This window comes from Dermacentor silvarum, chromosome 1, assembly GCF_013339745.2.
Source record: "Dermacentor silvarum isolate Dsil-2018 chromosome 1, BIME_Dsil_1.4, whole genome shotgun sequence".
NCBI classification, from domain to species: domain Eukaryota; kingdom Metazoa; phylum Arthropoda; class Arachnida; order Ixodida; family Ixodidae; genus Dermacentor; species Dermacentor silvarum.
In genome coordinates this window covers 45,234,536-45,250,685 of record NC_051154.1, presented here as the reverse complement: position 1 = coordinate 45,250,685, position 16,150 = coordinate 45,234,536, and the positions used below count along the sequence as shown (strand labels likewise).

The 16,150-nt window shown below is 46.8% G+C and overlaps 1 protein-coding gene across 2 annotated transcripts in view; it reads right to left on the bottom strand.

Annotated features, from left to right (window-relative positions):
• The window catches only part of LOC125945535 (uncharacterized), a 320,959-nt gene that overhangs the window by 3,818 nt on the left and 300,991 nt on the right, over positions 1 to 16,150 (bottom strand). The window contains exon 1 of one of the 2 annotated variants that reach the window (XM_049667393.1): positions 15,625 to 16,054. The exons of the other annotated variant lie outside the window; for it this stretch is intronic. Within the exon in view, the coding sequence (XP_049523350.1) occupies positions 15,625 to 15,849 (225 nt within the window). The 5' untranslated portion in view covers positions 15,850 to 16,054. Of the gene's footprint in view, positions 1 to 15,624; positions 16,055 to 16,150 lie in introns of those variants that run through there. 2 annotated transcript variants of the gene reach the window in all.

The following is a 16,150-nucleotide window of genomic DNA, read 5'->3' as shown; positions in this document are numbered from 1 at the left end:
CGCTGTTGAGGGGGACCCTGATTAATTTTAACAATCGTTGCACGAGCATTTTTTGCATTTTGCCTCCATCGGAATGCGGACGCTGTGGCCCGGTTCGACCCATGACCTCGAGCTCAGCAGCGCAACGCCATAGCCACTGAGCTATCGCGGCGGGTCTTTCGTCGATGTAGATAATTACCATGGTAAGAACTTGGAAGCGCAAGTTGTCAGTGCTCACCCCCTCTTGGCTGGTCAACTCTAGACTGTAGTACCCCTTCGACAAGTGCTGGAGGTGATTTTATTACCAGTAGTGCTTGTGGAGGGCAATTGTAACTTTCAATTTTCGATTAATGATATAATTGCGATTAATCGGTTGATGTGACATGACAATAACAGGAAAGTTGTATTGTCGTACTGCTGTATGCGTTTGCCGAGGCACTGCACATGATGGTCATTCCCCTTGTTCGAGTAAGATTCTTGGCACAGCATGCGTTTCATGAACCTCCTGAGCATGGAAGCTGCCTGCTTGTGAATTAGTGAAGGTTCACCTTGACTTCTTCAGGTTACCATTTATTTTCATTCGTCTAGTCTGCATATGAGTGCTGTATTATACTAAAGACGCATACATTTTTGTCCACTTTTATGGTGTGAAACCATAAAATACGTTATTGTAGTGGCTGAGGTCAATGAAGCAAGGCAACTAATGTTCTGTGTTGCAGATCTACTTATTTTCTTTCAGTTCACATATCTTGAACCCTTTACCTCCGAAGTTATTTTGGAAAAAATTTTTTTTCAAAATGCCATTTTTTCTAAGTGCTTGATGAATCGGCACATCTAATAAATGCCCAAAATACACTCAGAATAATCTATTTATTTGCAAAAGACCCATAAAGATTTGTTTAATTCTAGAGAAAGGTGGCTGCACCACTCTGCTTGAAGTTGACTTTTTCCGTCCATAAAGTGAACACAAAGTGAACATCCCAAACACAACATCTGTGACTTGCAAGAGTTGTAAAAACCATCTGTCCTTTAGAAAACACATTTAGATCTAGGAAGGCCCAGTACAGCACCCATCAAACCCATATGCTAACGTTACTTCTCATAGCTGTTTAGTATTTGCTATCGCAATCCCTGCTTCTTCGCCTTTCGGGTGAAACTGCAATTTCTTGCCAACGTGCTTTTTGTCTTTCTTGCCTCCTCCACTGCTGCAATCTTTTATTTTATTTTTTATTTATTTACATGGCACTGCGGGCCCAATGTGGGCCTTAGCAGGAGGAGCAAAAAATGCACTCAAAGCTAATAATAATACACAAACGTAGGAAATATTTCATACAGTGATAAAAAGACAGACATTATTTCCTAATTCACATTAGTAATACAACCCAGTATCCAGAAATGTACATATATATATAAAAATACATACAACCACCATATATAAAGCTAAATACACAAAATATAATACAGAGATATAATTGTGAAGGCTTTCAATTACTTTTATACAGTGCAGCGAGACAGATGTAGTGCATGCACTCGTCGTTAGTTGTGCATGGATAAAACGAGAATTTGAAAAGGTTAGTTCTAGTGCTATATGGTCTTAGTGATTCTTCGTGCCGGTGCCTTGTAGTTCATCACATGTCAGTGGTGTTGCGTAGGTTCAGGATTAAGCAATAATTTGCGATGCTTCAATTGGAAAAGAATTTTATCTGTAAATTTTTTTCGTAACTGCAATGTTTTTTATTTCCGTGAAGGTTCATTAGTGAGTCGGAAAGTCATGTGACGATAGTTAGAACAGATAAATCTAAGATTTTCGTTGGATCATCGTTGGTGTTCCGTTTGGTATGGAAGTCCCAGACACGGATGCGTATGCAAGCTTGGGCGTTATATGGATGAATAGGCTAATAATTTGACATCAGCTGGTGTTGATCTTGTGCTTCACTTTTATAGCCATTGCCATATCACAACTGGTAGTGCAATGCTCGCGTAATGTGGAGGTTATAGGCTCTGATCCACCGGCGCCATGTCCGTATTCATTTCCCTTCATTTCGTGCATGTATAAACCTAATTAACAAGGATACACTAAATAAATTCTTAGTTAATTACTTTACGCACATATTGCAATTTACGAATTGTAGCCGCGAGCTTGTCAGGCGTATCCACTTGAATGAATTTCCAGAATGACAGCAGTTTGGAGAAATGGCCATCAAACTCGCCGTAAAGATGCACTGTTGTTCCACTTACGTTTTTAACAAAATGCCATTTTATACATTGAAGCATGAAAGTAAATGGAATGCCCATGTATTTCGTCCCACACTTTGGGAATAATATCTCGAAACTCATGTCATCCTGTAAATTCATTTCAAGTGGATGCGTGTTGCAAACTCACAGGCTACAATTCGTAAATTGCAATATTTGTTGTAAAGTAAGTAACTAAGAAGTTCATTGTCAATTTTGTTAATTAGTTGAATATGTGTTTCAATTTCTCGTGCTACTAACATCCACCTCTTCGAATAACCAGCTTAACGATAAGAATTTTGCTACCTGCCACAGGCAATTTTTTTTAATTCCGTAAAACTTAAAACGAATACCCTATATTAAACAGGGTGTTTCATTGAACACTTTCAAAATTTTTTAAGGTTGCCTGTGGCAGATAGCACAATTCTAGTTCATGAGCTACTCTACTCGAAGAAGCGGACATTACTTGCACAAAAAATTTAAATGCATATTTGATAATTGACAAAAATTAACTAATAAGTTTTAACTGATTACGTTATGCGCCAGATTGCATTTACAATCACTTGAGCGAATTCTCAGGATGATACCAGTTTCGAGATATTAATTCCCGAACTTTCGGAGGAATGCATGGGCATTCCAGTTACTTTCCTAACGAGACGTCGTCAGAGAGAGAGAGAGAGACGTAGGAAAAATAGCAGGATGCTACTGCCGCTTCGGCCGGGGTCTGTCGGAGTGAACGCCGGTCCCCGCCGAAACGTCAGTACTATCGTGGAATTTTTCTTAGTTGCTTCTATTTGCCCAGTTTCACTGCCAGACCCTGTGATTAAACGCTTCACTGACACACACCTGTGTGTGTGAGCGCGCGCTATACTGCTGGTCGCCTCCCTATGAGGGCCCCCCTCCACTGAAGCCCTGCCCCTCCCCCACACATATACAGCTGGATTATGATTTTGTTGCTGCTCAAAGGAGTAACGTCACCAACGCCCAGTCACCCACTTTAAAAAAATTAATTATGGGGTTTTACGTGCCAAAACCAGTTCTGATATGAGGCACGCCGTAGTGGGGACTCCGGAGATTGGACCACCTGGGTTCTTTAACGTGCACCTAAATCTAAGTACACGGGTGTTTTCGCATTTCGCCCCCATCGAAATGCGGCCGCCGTGGCCGGGATTCGATCCCGCGACCTCGCGCTCAGCAGCCCAACACCATGGCCACTGAGCAACCACGGCGGGTGCACCCACTTTTACGCGATTCGATCTAGTCCGCCTCGAGATGCCATGATGTATCTTACGGCTGCGCCCAACGTTTATAGATTACTTTTCTAAAAACGTTGGCTGCGCCTCTCCCGACAGTGCGTGGAACGGCTTGCACAACACCATAGTGGTCTCGGCGTCACAGTTTAGGTTTCCAAACGAGGCGTATGCATGTTTCCCAGCGCAGTCGCTTGATCGAATAGCTGAAACGTTAGAAGGAGCCGCCGTATCACTACGCAGTCTATCGCCGGAAGGACGAAGAGCTGCATTTGTTAGTTGCTGGTTGTTTCCAAAGGCCTTCTGTCCGGTCCACCCTCGTTGGTCGTTCGCGACCGCTAACACATTTTCCTGCTTCCGACTACGGCAAAACACACTTTACCAGTTTCAACGTGTGCTTGTGGCGTGAGACGGGTAGCGTTACAAGGACGCCACATGAACCCGACGGCGTTTCGGGCGTCCGAACTTGCTCATTGCTGTGACCCGGAGTAGTTGACCCGCTCTTGGGTGGACAAAATTTCGGAGCTGGCTCGCTGACAGTGTGCACGCCGAGTGCCAAGAAGCGTAAGGTACGGCCCGACTGTCCCACCTTTCAACTGGTGCTGGAAAGACGAGTGATTTAGCCGAGCGTTGCCTGTACGTCGCTGCAAAATGTTCACTCCCAGCGTTTTACGAGCTTCGTTCGGATGGGCTTGCTTCGGTGGCGGACTTCGCGTAGCACTGCGTGAGTTGTATGCTATGGTTGTAGTCTTTAAAGTACAGGATAAATAACCAAAAGCTATGAATTGTAAAAAAATTGCGAATTGAGAAATACCGCGGTTAAAAAATTAATGCAGCGAGACTGTTTTGTTCGTTTAACACACAAAAGTCGAGGCACAATGGTGACGTTTGTAAAAACCTGGCCACAATGAAAAAACCAATTTAAGCGAAGTTAAGTTTAACATAAGACACAAAGATGAACCTTACAAGCACAATATTAGTAACTCAACTAATGTGTGTAGTGATATATTATTGAAGACTGTTAAGGCAAGTGTAGTTTAGCAGAGTTTTGACGACACTAAAGTTAAGCACCCTGTCCACTAAACAAGCAGAAAATGTCGACCACAATGAGATGCAAATAAAAAAAACTAAACAAGGCGCAGCTTTCTACAGCTTTTACGTTGCATTTTATAATTGATAAACAAAGGAATAGAGCAATATTGGTTAAGAGTGCTTATTATTCGTTGTAAGTCATGTTGTTCTGGCCACCACAGCACTTGTAAAAATCTGGCAACAGCACACTCAAAAGTTGTATTTTTTTTCAGTTTGTTTTCACAATAATTTTTACAATTATTTTTATTAAGTTTAAAACTATTGACTCTTAAGTTGAAACACGTTTTATGTAGCGTGTTTCCTGTCTCAAGAGTTGCCGACGATTTTGCTCTTCGTGCATCGTCCAGCGTGATCACTCGTGCTTACGTTTTTCTTTTCCCGCAAAAGTAAAATAAGTAAGCAGTGCTGCAGGCGTAAATAAGTGCATGTGTCTGAAATGATTTGCGACCACTCTGGGCCCGCGGTCTTGGGTGTCGTGGTGCATTTGGCGCTGTGGGTAAACAATGGAGCGCGAACGAGGCGGGTCGTTTGAATGGTGTTGTCAGGCGAAACGGTTCACGTGTCTCTATAATTTTGGAAATGGACGTGGTGAAGGGTTTTATTGTTTACTCGTTTTGTGTTTATAGGGTTCCTTATTTTCTCTTACTCTTCTTGTTTCTTCTTCTTCTTCGTATTTTTTTTTTTTTTTTCATTGGCAGCGCCAGCAAAAATTCACATGCTACATCTGCTACGTTCACATCTTCCACGGACTTCCTTCGTGTTCATTCCATTGGACACCTGCCGCAAGGAGGAGGAGTAAACATTTATTGCGGAAGCAGCACTTTAAGTTGGCGCTGAGCCGTGCTCCCTCAAGGGCTGCAGAAGATAGCGCCAACCCCTTCCTTCCAAATGAACCACTTAGTAGTAGCACTTTAAGATGGCCGGGCCTAAGCCTCCCATGAGGGACGTCGAGGGCTTGCCTCGCCGCCGCCTCACGGGCTTGCTGGGTCGCCCAGGTTTGGTCGTCGAGGGCGGAGCTCCGCAGAGCCTTACGCAACCTCGACGAGAGGGTCGTGGTGTTAATGTGTGTGTACTGTGCTGGGCATCCCACAGCATATGCGGAAGCGTAGCCGGGTGAGTGCCACAGCACCGGCAGTTGGGGTATTGTAAACTTCAGGAATATAAGGTGGAGGTGGGCGGGTGAAGGGTACGTATTTTTTGTAGCAGACGCAGGCAGTGGTAGCCTGCGCCCGGCTGAACTTGGGGTGAGGTGGGGGAAGGTTCGGCGACTGAGGTAAAATGCCTTAACGAGATCGTTGTAAGTAGTCAGACTGTCCTGGTGTCCAACTCGTCTCCAGTGTCTCCGGCGCGGTTGACTAGTCCTCGCGCAATGGAGTGGGGGCCTCGTTGAGGTTGGGGAGGTGTGGGTGGACAGTGCCCGCGTGGGCCGGGATCCATGTCAGGGAGATCATGCTTTCTTAGAGTGTGGTGCCTCGCGGAGGATACGAAGAGCTTGAGGAGAAATACAGCCTTTGCTGAAGTTAGTGACGGCTGAGCGAGAGTCACACACGATGGTGTGACAGGTGGGATCTAGAGTGGCCAGGGCGATGGCCACTTCTTCAGCCGTTTCGGCAGTGGGGGTAATGACGCTGGAGGCGTGGTGTAGGACTCCATCGCGTATGGCGACGGCCGCAAATCGTGTGCCATGGGAATATTGGGCTGCATCAACAAATGTAACGCCAGGTACACGAGCAAAGGCTTTTATGATTGCTCCGGCCCGAGCTTGGCGCCGGGCCCTGTTATATTCAGGGTGCATATTTCTAGGAATGGGTCTGTGTGGATCCAGCTACGGATGTCAGTCGGGATCGATTGTTTGGGGCCCTGCTGCTGATGGTAAGTAAAGCCAAGCGTAGATAGAAAAAGCGTCCCGTTTCAGTAAGGGTGAGCCGTTCAAGCTGAGAGCGTTGTTGTGCTTCAATGAGTTCTGCAAGGGTGTTGTGAACTCCTAGTTGGTTGAAGAGTTCAGTACTGGTGTAATGCGGGAGGCCAAGTGCTTGCTTGTAGACCCCTCGTATGAGGGTGTCGAGCTTGTTTTGTCAGCCCGGTACCAGTTGAGGTACGCAGCAACGTAGGTGATGTGGCATATGACAAAGGACTGCACGAGGCGGAGAAGGCTTTCTTCTTTGAGTCCCCTCGTCGGTTGGAGATGCGTTTAAGCCGTAGGGGTGTTTTGAGATTGGGCGCAGATCTTGTTGAGAGCCAAGGCATTGGAGCCGTTGGTAGAGATGGTGAGACCGAGGACCCGGATACTAGGGACGTGTGGTATAGGACTGCCATCTTGAAGGCGTAAGGTGATAGAGTCACAGGGTCGGTGCTCAGATTGGTGTTTGGAGGGCGTCCCCGCTGATGGGCTTGTAGAGAGAAGCTCCGATTTAGCCGGCGAACAGCGCAGTCCGGTCCCTTAGAGATAGGCTTCAACCGTGTCAATCGCCCGTTTGTAGGGCTGACTCCACTTGACCATCGCTGCCTCGGTACGCCCAGATGTTCATGTCATCGGCGTAGATGGTATGGTTGATATTGTCGACTCGTTGTAGTTGCTGGGCAAGGCCAATCATGACTAAGTTAAAAAGCATGGGAGAGATACTGAACCTTGCAGGGTGCCTTTGCTGCCAAGGGGAAGCTGGTCTGATCGTAATCCCCGGCCGAGAGGGTGGCTGTGCGATTGCAGAGGAAGTCACGGATATAATTGTAGGATCGCTCTCCCAGGTGGAGGTGGGAGACCTGGTCAAGGATAGCTTCATGGGAATGCTGTCAAAGGCTTGAGTGAGGTCGAGTCCGAGGATGGCTTTCGTGTTACGGGAACGGTCGTTTAGTACTTGATGTTTGAGCTGCAACATAGCGTCTTGAGTAGAAAGGTGAGGGCGAAATCCAATGATGGTGTGGGTAGATAGAGTTGTCTTCTTCGAGGTGTGTGTTGATTCGTGCTAAGAAGGCGTGTTCCATCACTTTGCCTACGCATGAAGTGAGGGAGATAGGCCTTAGGTTGTTGAGGCTAGATGGTTTGCCAGGCTTTGGGATTAGGATAACGTTGGCAGTCTTCCAGGCAGCTGGGATGGCGCCATTGCGCCAGCAATCGTTGATGTAGTGATATAATCTCGACCGGGTGAGGTGGGTCGTCACCGCAGGAATCAGGAGACGACGATGAAGGCGGGCATCGTGATGATGAAAAATAGAAAAGATTGTATTCACTTCATTGGTACATGGTTTTGACTCTATCCGAGTCTCGAGCGGTTCTGATTAACACGGGGGCCAGGACGGCCTTAAATCCCCTCATGGTGGCCGGCATTTCCTTCGGGGAAGTCCTCTCTGGTGGTCAAGTTGACGACCTCCTCGCCCTCGGGTCCCCTTCTTGGTAGCTCGCCGTTTTCGTCTGCTCCGTAGAGGTGAGAGCTCTCTCGGGGCTGAAGGGGATTATCTCGTCACGGGAAAAGCGCTGGGGCTTGCTTCCCACATTGGAGAGATACAGATTCCGGCATAACCTGCCGATGAATCCTTCGGGGAACTTGTGGAAGTGTCAGACCTCTGTCGGGCGGTCAAGTTGGCGACCTCCTCTCCCTCGGGTCTTCCTTCTTGGTAGCTCGCTGTTTTCGTCTGCTCCGTAGAGGTCAGACGCTCTCTCGGGGATGAAAGGGATATCTCGTCACGGGAAAGGCGCGCGAGCTTGATTACCACATTTGACAGGTACATTCCAAGCCGATCATAACAGTAGTCAGTTAGATGGGACACGGGACTCGTCATCGAGATTGCGAAGGGTTTAGTTAGTGACCCGTCTGGGCCTGGAGCAAACGACCGTTAATTAAGTGCAGCATGTATTTCAGATGCGCTGAAATCGGCGTCTAGTGTAGGTTGGGATTACCGATGAATTTCTGTGTGGACTGACTTGTTCCCTGGAGATATATCTGGTGCAGAGGTAGTCAAGCACTCGTTGTGGACCTTGCTTAAGGGTCTCCGTATAAAGGGTTTCTGCAGCGGATCCTGTTGGGCAGTGCCGGTGGTAGTATTGTCAAGCAGGTGTCTGAGGAGTTTCCACGTAGATGGGCGATGAAGTTGTCCATCCATCGTGTTACACAGCTCAGTCCACTGTTGCCGGCTGATGGTTGACAATGCTCCTCGTTGGCTGTATTGACTTTAGAGATCTCACTTCTGAGGCGACGGTTTAGGCGCTGCCCCTTCCATCGAGCTAGGATGGAGCCTTACCTCCAGAATGGGGCGAGGCGGCTATACATGCGTTCAACTGGGGCATCTGTAGTACCACCCGAGTAGCCGTTTGACGTCAGTGCGTAGCGCTTGCATCCAGGTGTGATGTCGGCAATGCCTTCTGCTGAGGCAGCACCAATGCGTATCTTACGAAAAACATCCCAGTCGGTAATGGCGAATTCTTTAGTGGGGGCAGGGATGGCAGCGAGTTGGGGTAAAAATATAGCAAGGATATAATGGTCGCTGCCCAGGTCTTGCTGTATATTGGTTCATTGTGCATTGTTGATATGTTTGATGAAGGTGAGGTCGGGGGGTAGAGTCCCGGGTAGTGGAGGTACCGAGGCGTGTGGGAAAGGAGGGATCCGTGATAAGGGTGAGGCCTAAGTCGTTGTAATCTTGCCAGAGATTGCGAGCTGCAGCTTCCGTGCGAACGTAACCCCAGCCTGCATGGGCGAGGTTGAAATCGCCGCCGATGAGGAGGGGTGGCGTTCCAGCTACGTGAAGAGCCTTCTTAAAGAGGTTGAAGAAGCGACACTTTGCTTTGTTCCTTGGGGCTATTGTAAATGTTCAGAAGGAAGATGCATTCTTTCCGTTTACGATTGGGAATTAATTCGAGGAATAGGTGTTCGATGTGAGGACTATGCAGATCATGTTGAATAACAGGGATACCTGCCGCAAAAGAAGTTTTTTTTACATGAATCATGAATTGCCTACTGGAAAAAGATGCAATACTGAGACGCATATCATTCACGTTTATTTCACACGCCGTTGATAAAAGACTCTGCCGAAGGGGTCACTGAAGTCTGCAGGTGGTTTTTTTTTTTTTTTTTTTTTTTTTTTTTTTTTTTTGAGGGTCAGAAAAGCACGCAAGGCAAATTGAAGCGAGGTGAACATATAGCAACGTATATTCATTCTATAGGCATAGGCTATCCACACCATTAGAAATAATTGTTAGTTGGCTACCTCCTTCTCTGTAAAAATATATGAAAGTTTGTCCTGTGTATTTATTTTATTATATTAATTGCGTCTGTGCATGGAGGCAGCCGCCGCAGGTGCTTCTAATGCGCTTGTCTTCCCATTGTCGGGATTGGTAGAAATAACGCGAAAGTATGAATTAAAGTCGTGTACGTCCGTGCCAACAATCATGCAGTAAGCTGTTAGCCTCAATAAAATATTAAGTGAAAATGTAGAGGCAACTTAAAAGAAACCTCAAATGATGAGGGCAACAGAACTCCGGTTCTGAAGTCGGCAACAGAAGTCGGCGATTATGCTTCGAGATATAAACTTGCGATAAAAATAAACTTGCGATAAGAAGACACTGTTGTTCCATTATTTTTTAAAAGAAAACGTGCTTTATGCAGTGAAGCACGAATGTAACTGAACGCCCACGTATTTCGTGGCGCACTTTGGGAATGAAATTCGATCCAACTGGCTACGCCTTGCGTATGTGCCGGTTGCAATTCGTAAATTGCAATATGTCTCGTAAACTAAAGAATTGGAAACGTTCGTGTATTAATTTGTCGATTATGTATTTCGATTTCTTGTGCAAGTAACGTCCGCCTCTTTGAGGAATCGAGCTCAAGGACTAGAATTGTGCTATCTGCCACAGGCTATTTTTAAAATCCTGTTTTTAAAATCCCTAAATTTTTAATATTTTTAATTGGGACATAATAATGAAAAAACAAAAAATTAAAATAAATTTCACGGAAATAGTTTTCCCTGACCGCTGCAATACATTGGGACTGCACTACATTATCAGAAGTGTTTATCGACGAACGTCTCTTACCTGGCCGAAGGCTTTATCCCTTCTGTAATATTTGTCCTACATCCACAATTCATGAGCAGTAGTCGAACAGGAGTACAGGAGAATAAGTTGGTGCGTACTGTAGAGTAACTGATGTCAAAGCGCAAAAAAAAAAGAAAGAAAAATACAAAGCACTCCTCCTCCCCTATTAAGGATGGCGGAGAGTGACCTACCCGTACAATAAATGGGGTTTGCATGTCAAAACCACAATATGAGGCACGCCGTAGTGATTTCGACCACCTGTGGTTATTTGCACGGTACGCGGGTGTTTCCGCATTTAGCTCCCATCGAAGTGCGGCCGCCGTGGCCGCGGGATTCGATCCCGCGCCCTCGGGCTTGGCAGCGCAACGCCAAAGCCACTACGCCACCACGGCAGGCGACGAAGACAGGTCGCCTCGTCGAAACGTTGGTTCCAGCGACATTCCTTGTTCGGCTACTGCTCATGTCACTTCAAGCCTCCGCCTTCCTGCGAACTCGGATTCCTTGGTTTATTAATAGAAAGGCACGCTGTTCTGTAGGATTCTCCAATTATTTGGGACACCTGTGATTCGCTGTCGTGGACTCTCTGTACACGCAAACTTGATTACTTTACCCAATCTGACGGCGGCATTCGTGAGTGCGAGTGAAATATCACGAGCCCCTGCTTATCAGCAGCGCTGCAGATCCTGATTATTAGGTAGGCTGATTAATCATGTACAGGGGCGTAGCCAGGGGAGGGGATGGGTTGCAATTTTTGCGCACCCCCCCCCCCCCCCCCCCCCTTATTTACCCACCATATTTTCTCGTCGCTTCGCGCTGACATGATTCAAGAATCGGGTGCTACTATCACAATTTCATTCCTGGCCAGGGCGCTTCCGTTTGTGTTGGTAATTTAGAGTGAATCATGTTTGCGCATGGAAAAACGTGTCGCGGTGTTTGTCACGGCTTTGGCACTTAAATTGTGAGGTTTTGGGCGAGAATGCGGCCGCCGCATTGCAGCCGCCGCATTCTGAAGCAACAAATGAATCAACAAATGAATCACAAATGAATCAACAAATGCAACAAATGCGGCGGCCGCATTTTAGATGGGGGCGAAAATGCTAGAGGCACGTTTACATAGATTTAGGTGCAGGTTAAAGACCCCAGCTAGGTGGTCGAAATTTCCGGAGCCCTCCACTACGGCGTCTCTCATAATCATATCGTAGTTTTGGGGCGTTAAGCCCCTACATTTAACAATCAAGAACTGTGTTTTTACGACTGTTCGAAAAATCTCAATCCCGGAATAATTTCACTTAACTTTCTTGCTTGATTTTCAGCAGGCTCCTGTGGTTAATGCTACACATTTAGCTGAAGCCGTCTACGTTCCCAGTAGAGAACAAAGAGAACGTCTTCGGGCGGACTTGAATTTCACGGTGGATGTTTAGAGGAGTAGTGATGGCAACCATTATTTCATTTGTTAATTGTTCTCACAGAATCTCGACCGATCAGTCGAGATTCTGTGAGGTACGAGGCTGCTTCCTGTTCGCGCCGGCGTAAGTGAAGCAGTAAATGAGTTGCACGTACTACTTAAAACTGCATACACATACCATATCTATGCTTTGCGGTGAAATATTCTGTACAATTCTGAATCTGTTGACGTAAAGGCAAATGACGGCTGCACGCTCGCACACAGCGGAAGACACAGCGGCCCATGCACTTGCCGTGGGAAATGCAACACTCTCGTTGAGGGGAAGCAGGCGACGAAAGCTTCGAAAAAAAAAAAAAAAAGCATTACGCGTTTTTTGCGCGCATTGAGTTTTCTAGCGCAAAGACGCAGCGAACAAGCTATTGCTATGCGAGTGTGTGTAGCCTGGTCACACATTCATTTTCACGTGTATAGCCATCCTTGACTTTTGAAACGCACTTATAGCTCTGTCACACGAGCACGCAAAAACTCTTTTACGCAAGCGGTCTTTTACCAAGTTGAAATACTTTTGAATGAAGAGGTGTTGCGCAGCAGACACACGGCGCCGACGATCTCCTTTTAGTGTTTCCTTCTGGAGTAGTAGAGGTTCAGGGTGGGAAAAGATGCATATCTACCGAAAGCGTGCGCTAGCGTTCGAAACATGGGGGAAGGAAAAAAAAAAAGATTTTTCTACCTCCATGGTTCGAAACAATATCGGGAAAAAAACACAAAAAAACTTATGTATCTCGAAATACAAAGTGAAAACTTATTGTTTACACGTTTTTCAAATAAATTTAACATGAGAAATGTTAATATAAAGATTTATTGTGGTAGTTTAAAGAGCGTCATCACGTGACATCCCCAGCCCCTTCGACCTGCTTACGAGAGTACAGAAGAAAATGAGCATTACTGGGTTTACTACACCTTCTGCGAGACATAAAGTTATTTTTTAAGATGAGCCTAGGTGACAGAAAATTAAGCATTCGCTTATTTTCTTAATATATCTTATACCCCTGTCACACGGGCACTCGAAAGTCTTTTGAGCAAAAAAGACTGCTCCCGAAAAAGAGTTTCGCCCGCAGACACACGACAGGGAGCGATCTCTTTTTCAGAAGCGGTCTGTTCTGGAAGAGGGGGGAGTTCGCCGATCTCCTTTACGGCCGAAAAGGAGTAGCCTCAAAACCAGTGGGCACCAGCAATTATCATATATTAAAGAAAACAATCGAATGCGTAATTTCTGCCGCCTAGCTCTTTCTGCCGCCTCTTCCGTAAGCCGCGCGGACGGATAACGCCAAGCCGTTTTTCACATCCAGATTTTGGCGGGGTTAAGCCGCCGCTTTAACTTATAAACACGCAGTGTCTGGCAACCAGTACGCTTCTCTCCTGCTCCAGGACAGCCACAGTGCAGTCAGCATCAGTCCTTTGTTTGCTGGCGCCTGGTTTCAGTGCTTCATAGCTCCTGGTGTCATTTCACTTCTATTGAACAATGAATTTGTGCGATGACGCCGCCTTTTATTTCATCGTGAAAGAGTTTCCCACTTTGTGGGACCTCAGCCGTGCAGAGTATGCGGACACCGTCACAATCAGGGCTGCAATGCAAAAAAGAAAGAAATAAGAAAAAAAGAAATCTCAGTCAATTGCTCGCTAGCAAACTACAAAAAAGTAGGACGTGTACAAATACATCTGATACCTGGTTGTTTCAGAGCAGTAAATGAATACAGTATCAGCGAAAAACCAATCACACTCAGTGGTGAAGTTAAGTGTAAACAGATCAATATTATCTCATGCATGTTTATGAAGAAAGTCGCTGCCGACAGCACGGCCATACAAAACTTGTGTGCACTCGTGATATACATTCCACGTGAACCCTCCGGATCTGCATTGGATATTGCAGGCGCGATTGAGCTTACACGCTACCACACGAGCGCGCTTGAAGACACTTGTGTAGCGGCCTTCGATCAGCACCAAGCTCGGTTTTCAACCGATATACATTTACCACGGCGCTCTCCGTAATAACTTGGAAACGTGTGACACTTATCTGAAGCAAGGTACCACAGTGTGACCTGCAGTAGTGTTTCCGCCGATATAGAACGGCGCGTAACGGTATCCTCCCTTCGTATGCGGGGCCCCACGCGCGACAGCGGTTGCAGAAAGTGCTCTCTGCTTACACGAATCAGCGTGTGTGTGTGTGTGTGTGTGTGTGTGTGTGTGTGTGTGTGTGTTTCTGCGAACTCTTTCAACACGTTTCAAAGGTTGCCTGTGGCAGACCACACAATTCTAGTTCATGAGCTGATCTACTCGAAGAGGTGGACATTAGTGGCACAAAAAACTGAAATGCATGATTGACTAATTAACAAAGGTGCACTCATTAAATTGTTAACTAATTACCTCATGGCCCACATTGCAATTTACAAATTCTAGCCGTGGAGTTCGCAAGGCGGGTCCACTTGGAACGAAGTCTCGGGAGGACACCAGTTGCGGGATATATTATTCGCCACCTGTGTGGATTGGCGTTCCAGTTACTTTCTTACCAAGCGTCGTGCTCGGCATTGAAGCACAAAAGTAATATATATATATATATATATATATATATATATATATATATATATATATATAGAGAGAGAGAGAGAGAGAGAGAGCGAGAGAGAGGGGGAGGGTGAAAATTAAGATGAAAGCTTGCGCCCCCCCCCCCCCCCCGCATGTCGAAAATCAGTTGGTTACTGCTAGCTAGGAGTGCAAGACGGCGAACGAGCAATAACTATTTAATTTTGCGTTTAGCCCTAATGTGGGCGAGATGCATGACCCACCGTGGACCATTCATTGGGTGCACGTTAAAGAACCCCAGGTATATAGTCAAAATTATTCATATAGATTCGCTGCCGTGGGCTCTCCCTGTGCACGCAAACTTCCTTTCCAATCTGAAGGCGCATTCGTGAGTGAGATTCAACATCGTGAGCTTCTGGTTACCAGCAGTTGTGCACAGCCACCGCGGTGGGTTGAGTGGTCATGTCTAGCGCGAAGCAAACTGTTTTTGCAGAGTAAGGCACCCGCACAAACCAGCAATCAATACACTATATCTACCAGAACGCCGCAATACCAGTAAAGTGTCGCTGCGTGTGGTTTATAGCAATACGTTGGCATTCTTCATTGCGTACGTGATTTAATACAACGCAGCCTGCAGCCATTTATTATCGCATAAATAGAGGGAAAGAGGCAGTTCATGCACGTAGACGAATACATTTGAGTGGGACAATTTACGCATTCAAATAAGCTTTTATTGTGAGGTCATAGTTGCCCGGGCGTAAAAAATGCGGGCTTTGGAACGGAAATAAGTAAACGTATTCACTAATGATTATTTTGGTTTAACCACGGCAACGCTAATAAGTGTGCGTTGCGCTGACGGCGGAAAATCACCCACAGACACTGATGGGCAAAACACGTTGTAGTCAAGGACCACCCTGGTCGGGTCAGTCCTTCGGCTCTGGAAGTAACTGCAGTTCAGGACTGCCCGCCGTCGCACACATGCTTGGAGCGGAGTATTGCCAAGCTGCGCCCAGCGTAGGGTTCGTCAGCAGGATCGCCTTGAGCGTGCGTTTCGTAGCGGGCACCTCACCGAGCAGCAGCGGGATGTCGGTAGTGCAGACGGCGTGGTCCGTTGTGTTCTGCCAGATGCCGCGTAGACCGTTGCTGCGCTGGATGTTCAGCTGCGTGGTGGTCGCCGTGCACAAAGTCAGGTCGCCGCGTCGCGTCCAGCCATCCTCCGCCAGCCAAAGTTGGCGTCCCGCTGCGTCGTCGAGCTGTAGCGCCGCCCGCCTCGGCATGCTGCGGTCCATGTTGTCCAGTAGCCTTCTGGTCGAGAACAGTCTCTTCGGGGAAGGAATGCGGCAGCTCGTCAGTTGTCTCCCTGCAGCCCGCTCCGCCGTGGTTGACACTGCTGCTGACGATGCGTTCCCTATGGCGGACTGGAAAGTCAGGACGATTCAGAACGAGCCACGTCATACAGTCTCGCTGCCAGCGCATCGCAGGTCGCGCGCGATCTTCGTCGTCTTCGCTTCGTAGCCGGAAATGCAGCGTGTGCATTTGCTTTTGCGGAAAAGCTTGTATAAAATGTATTTTTTTAACAAGCAGAGTTGT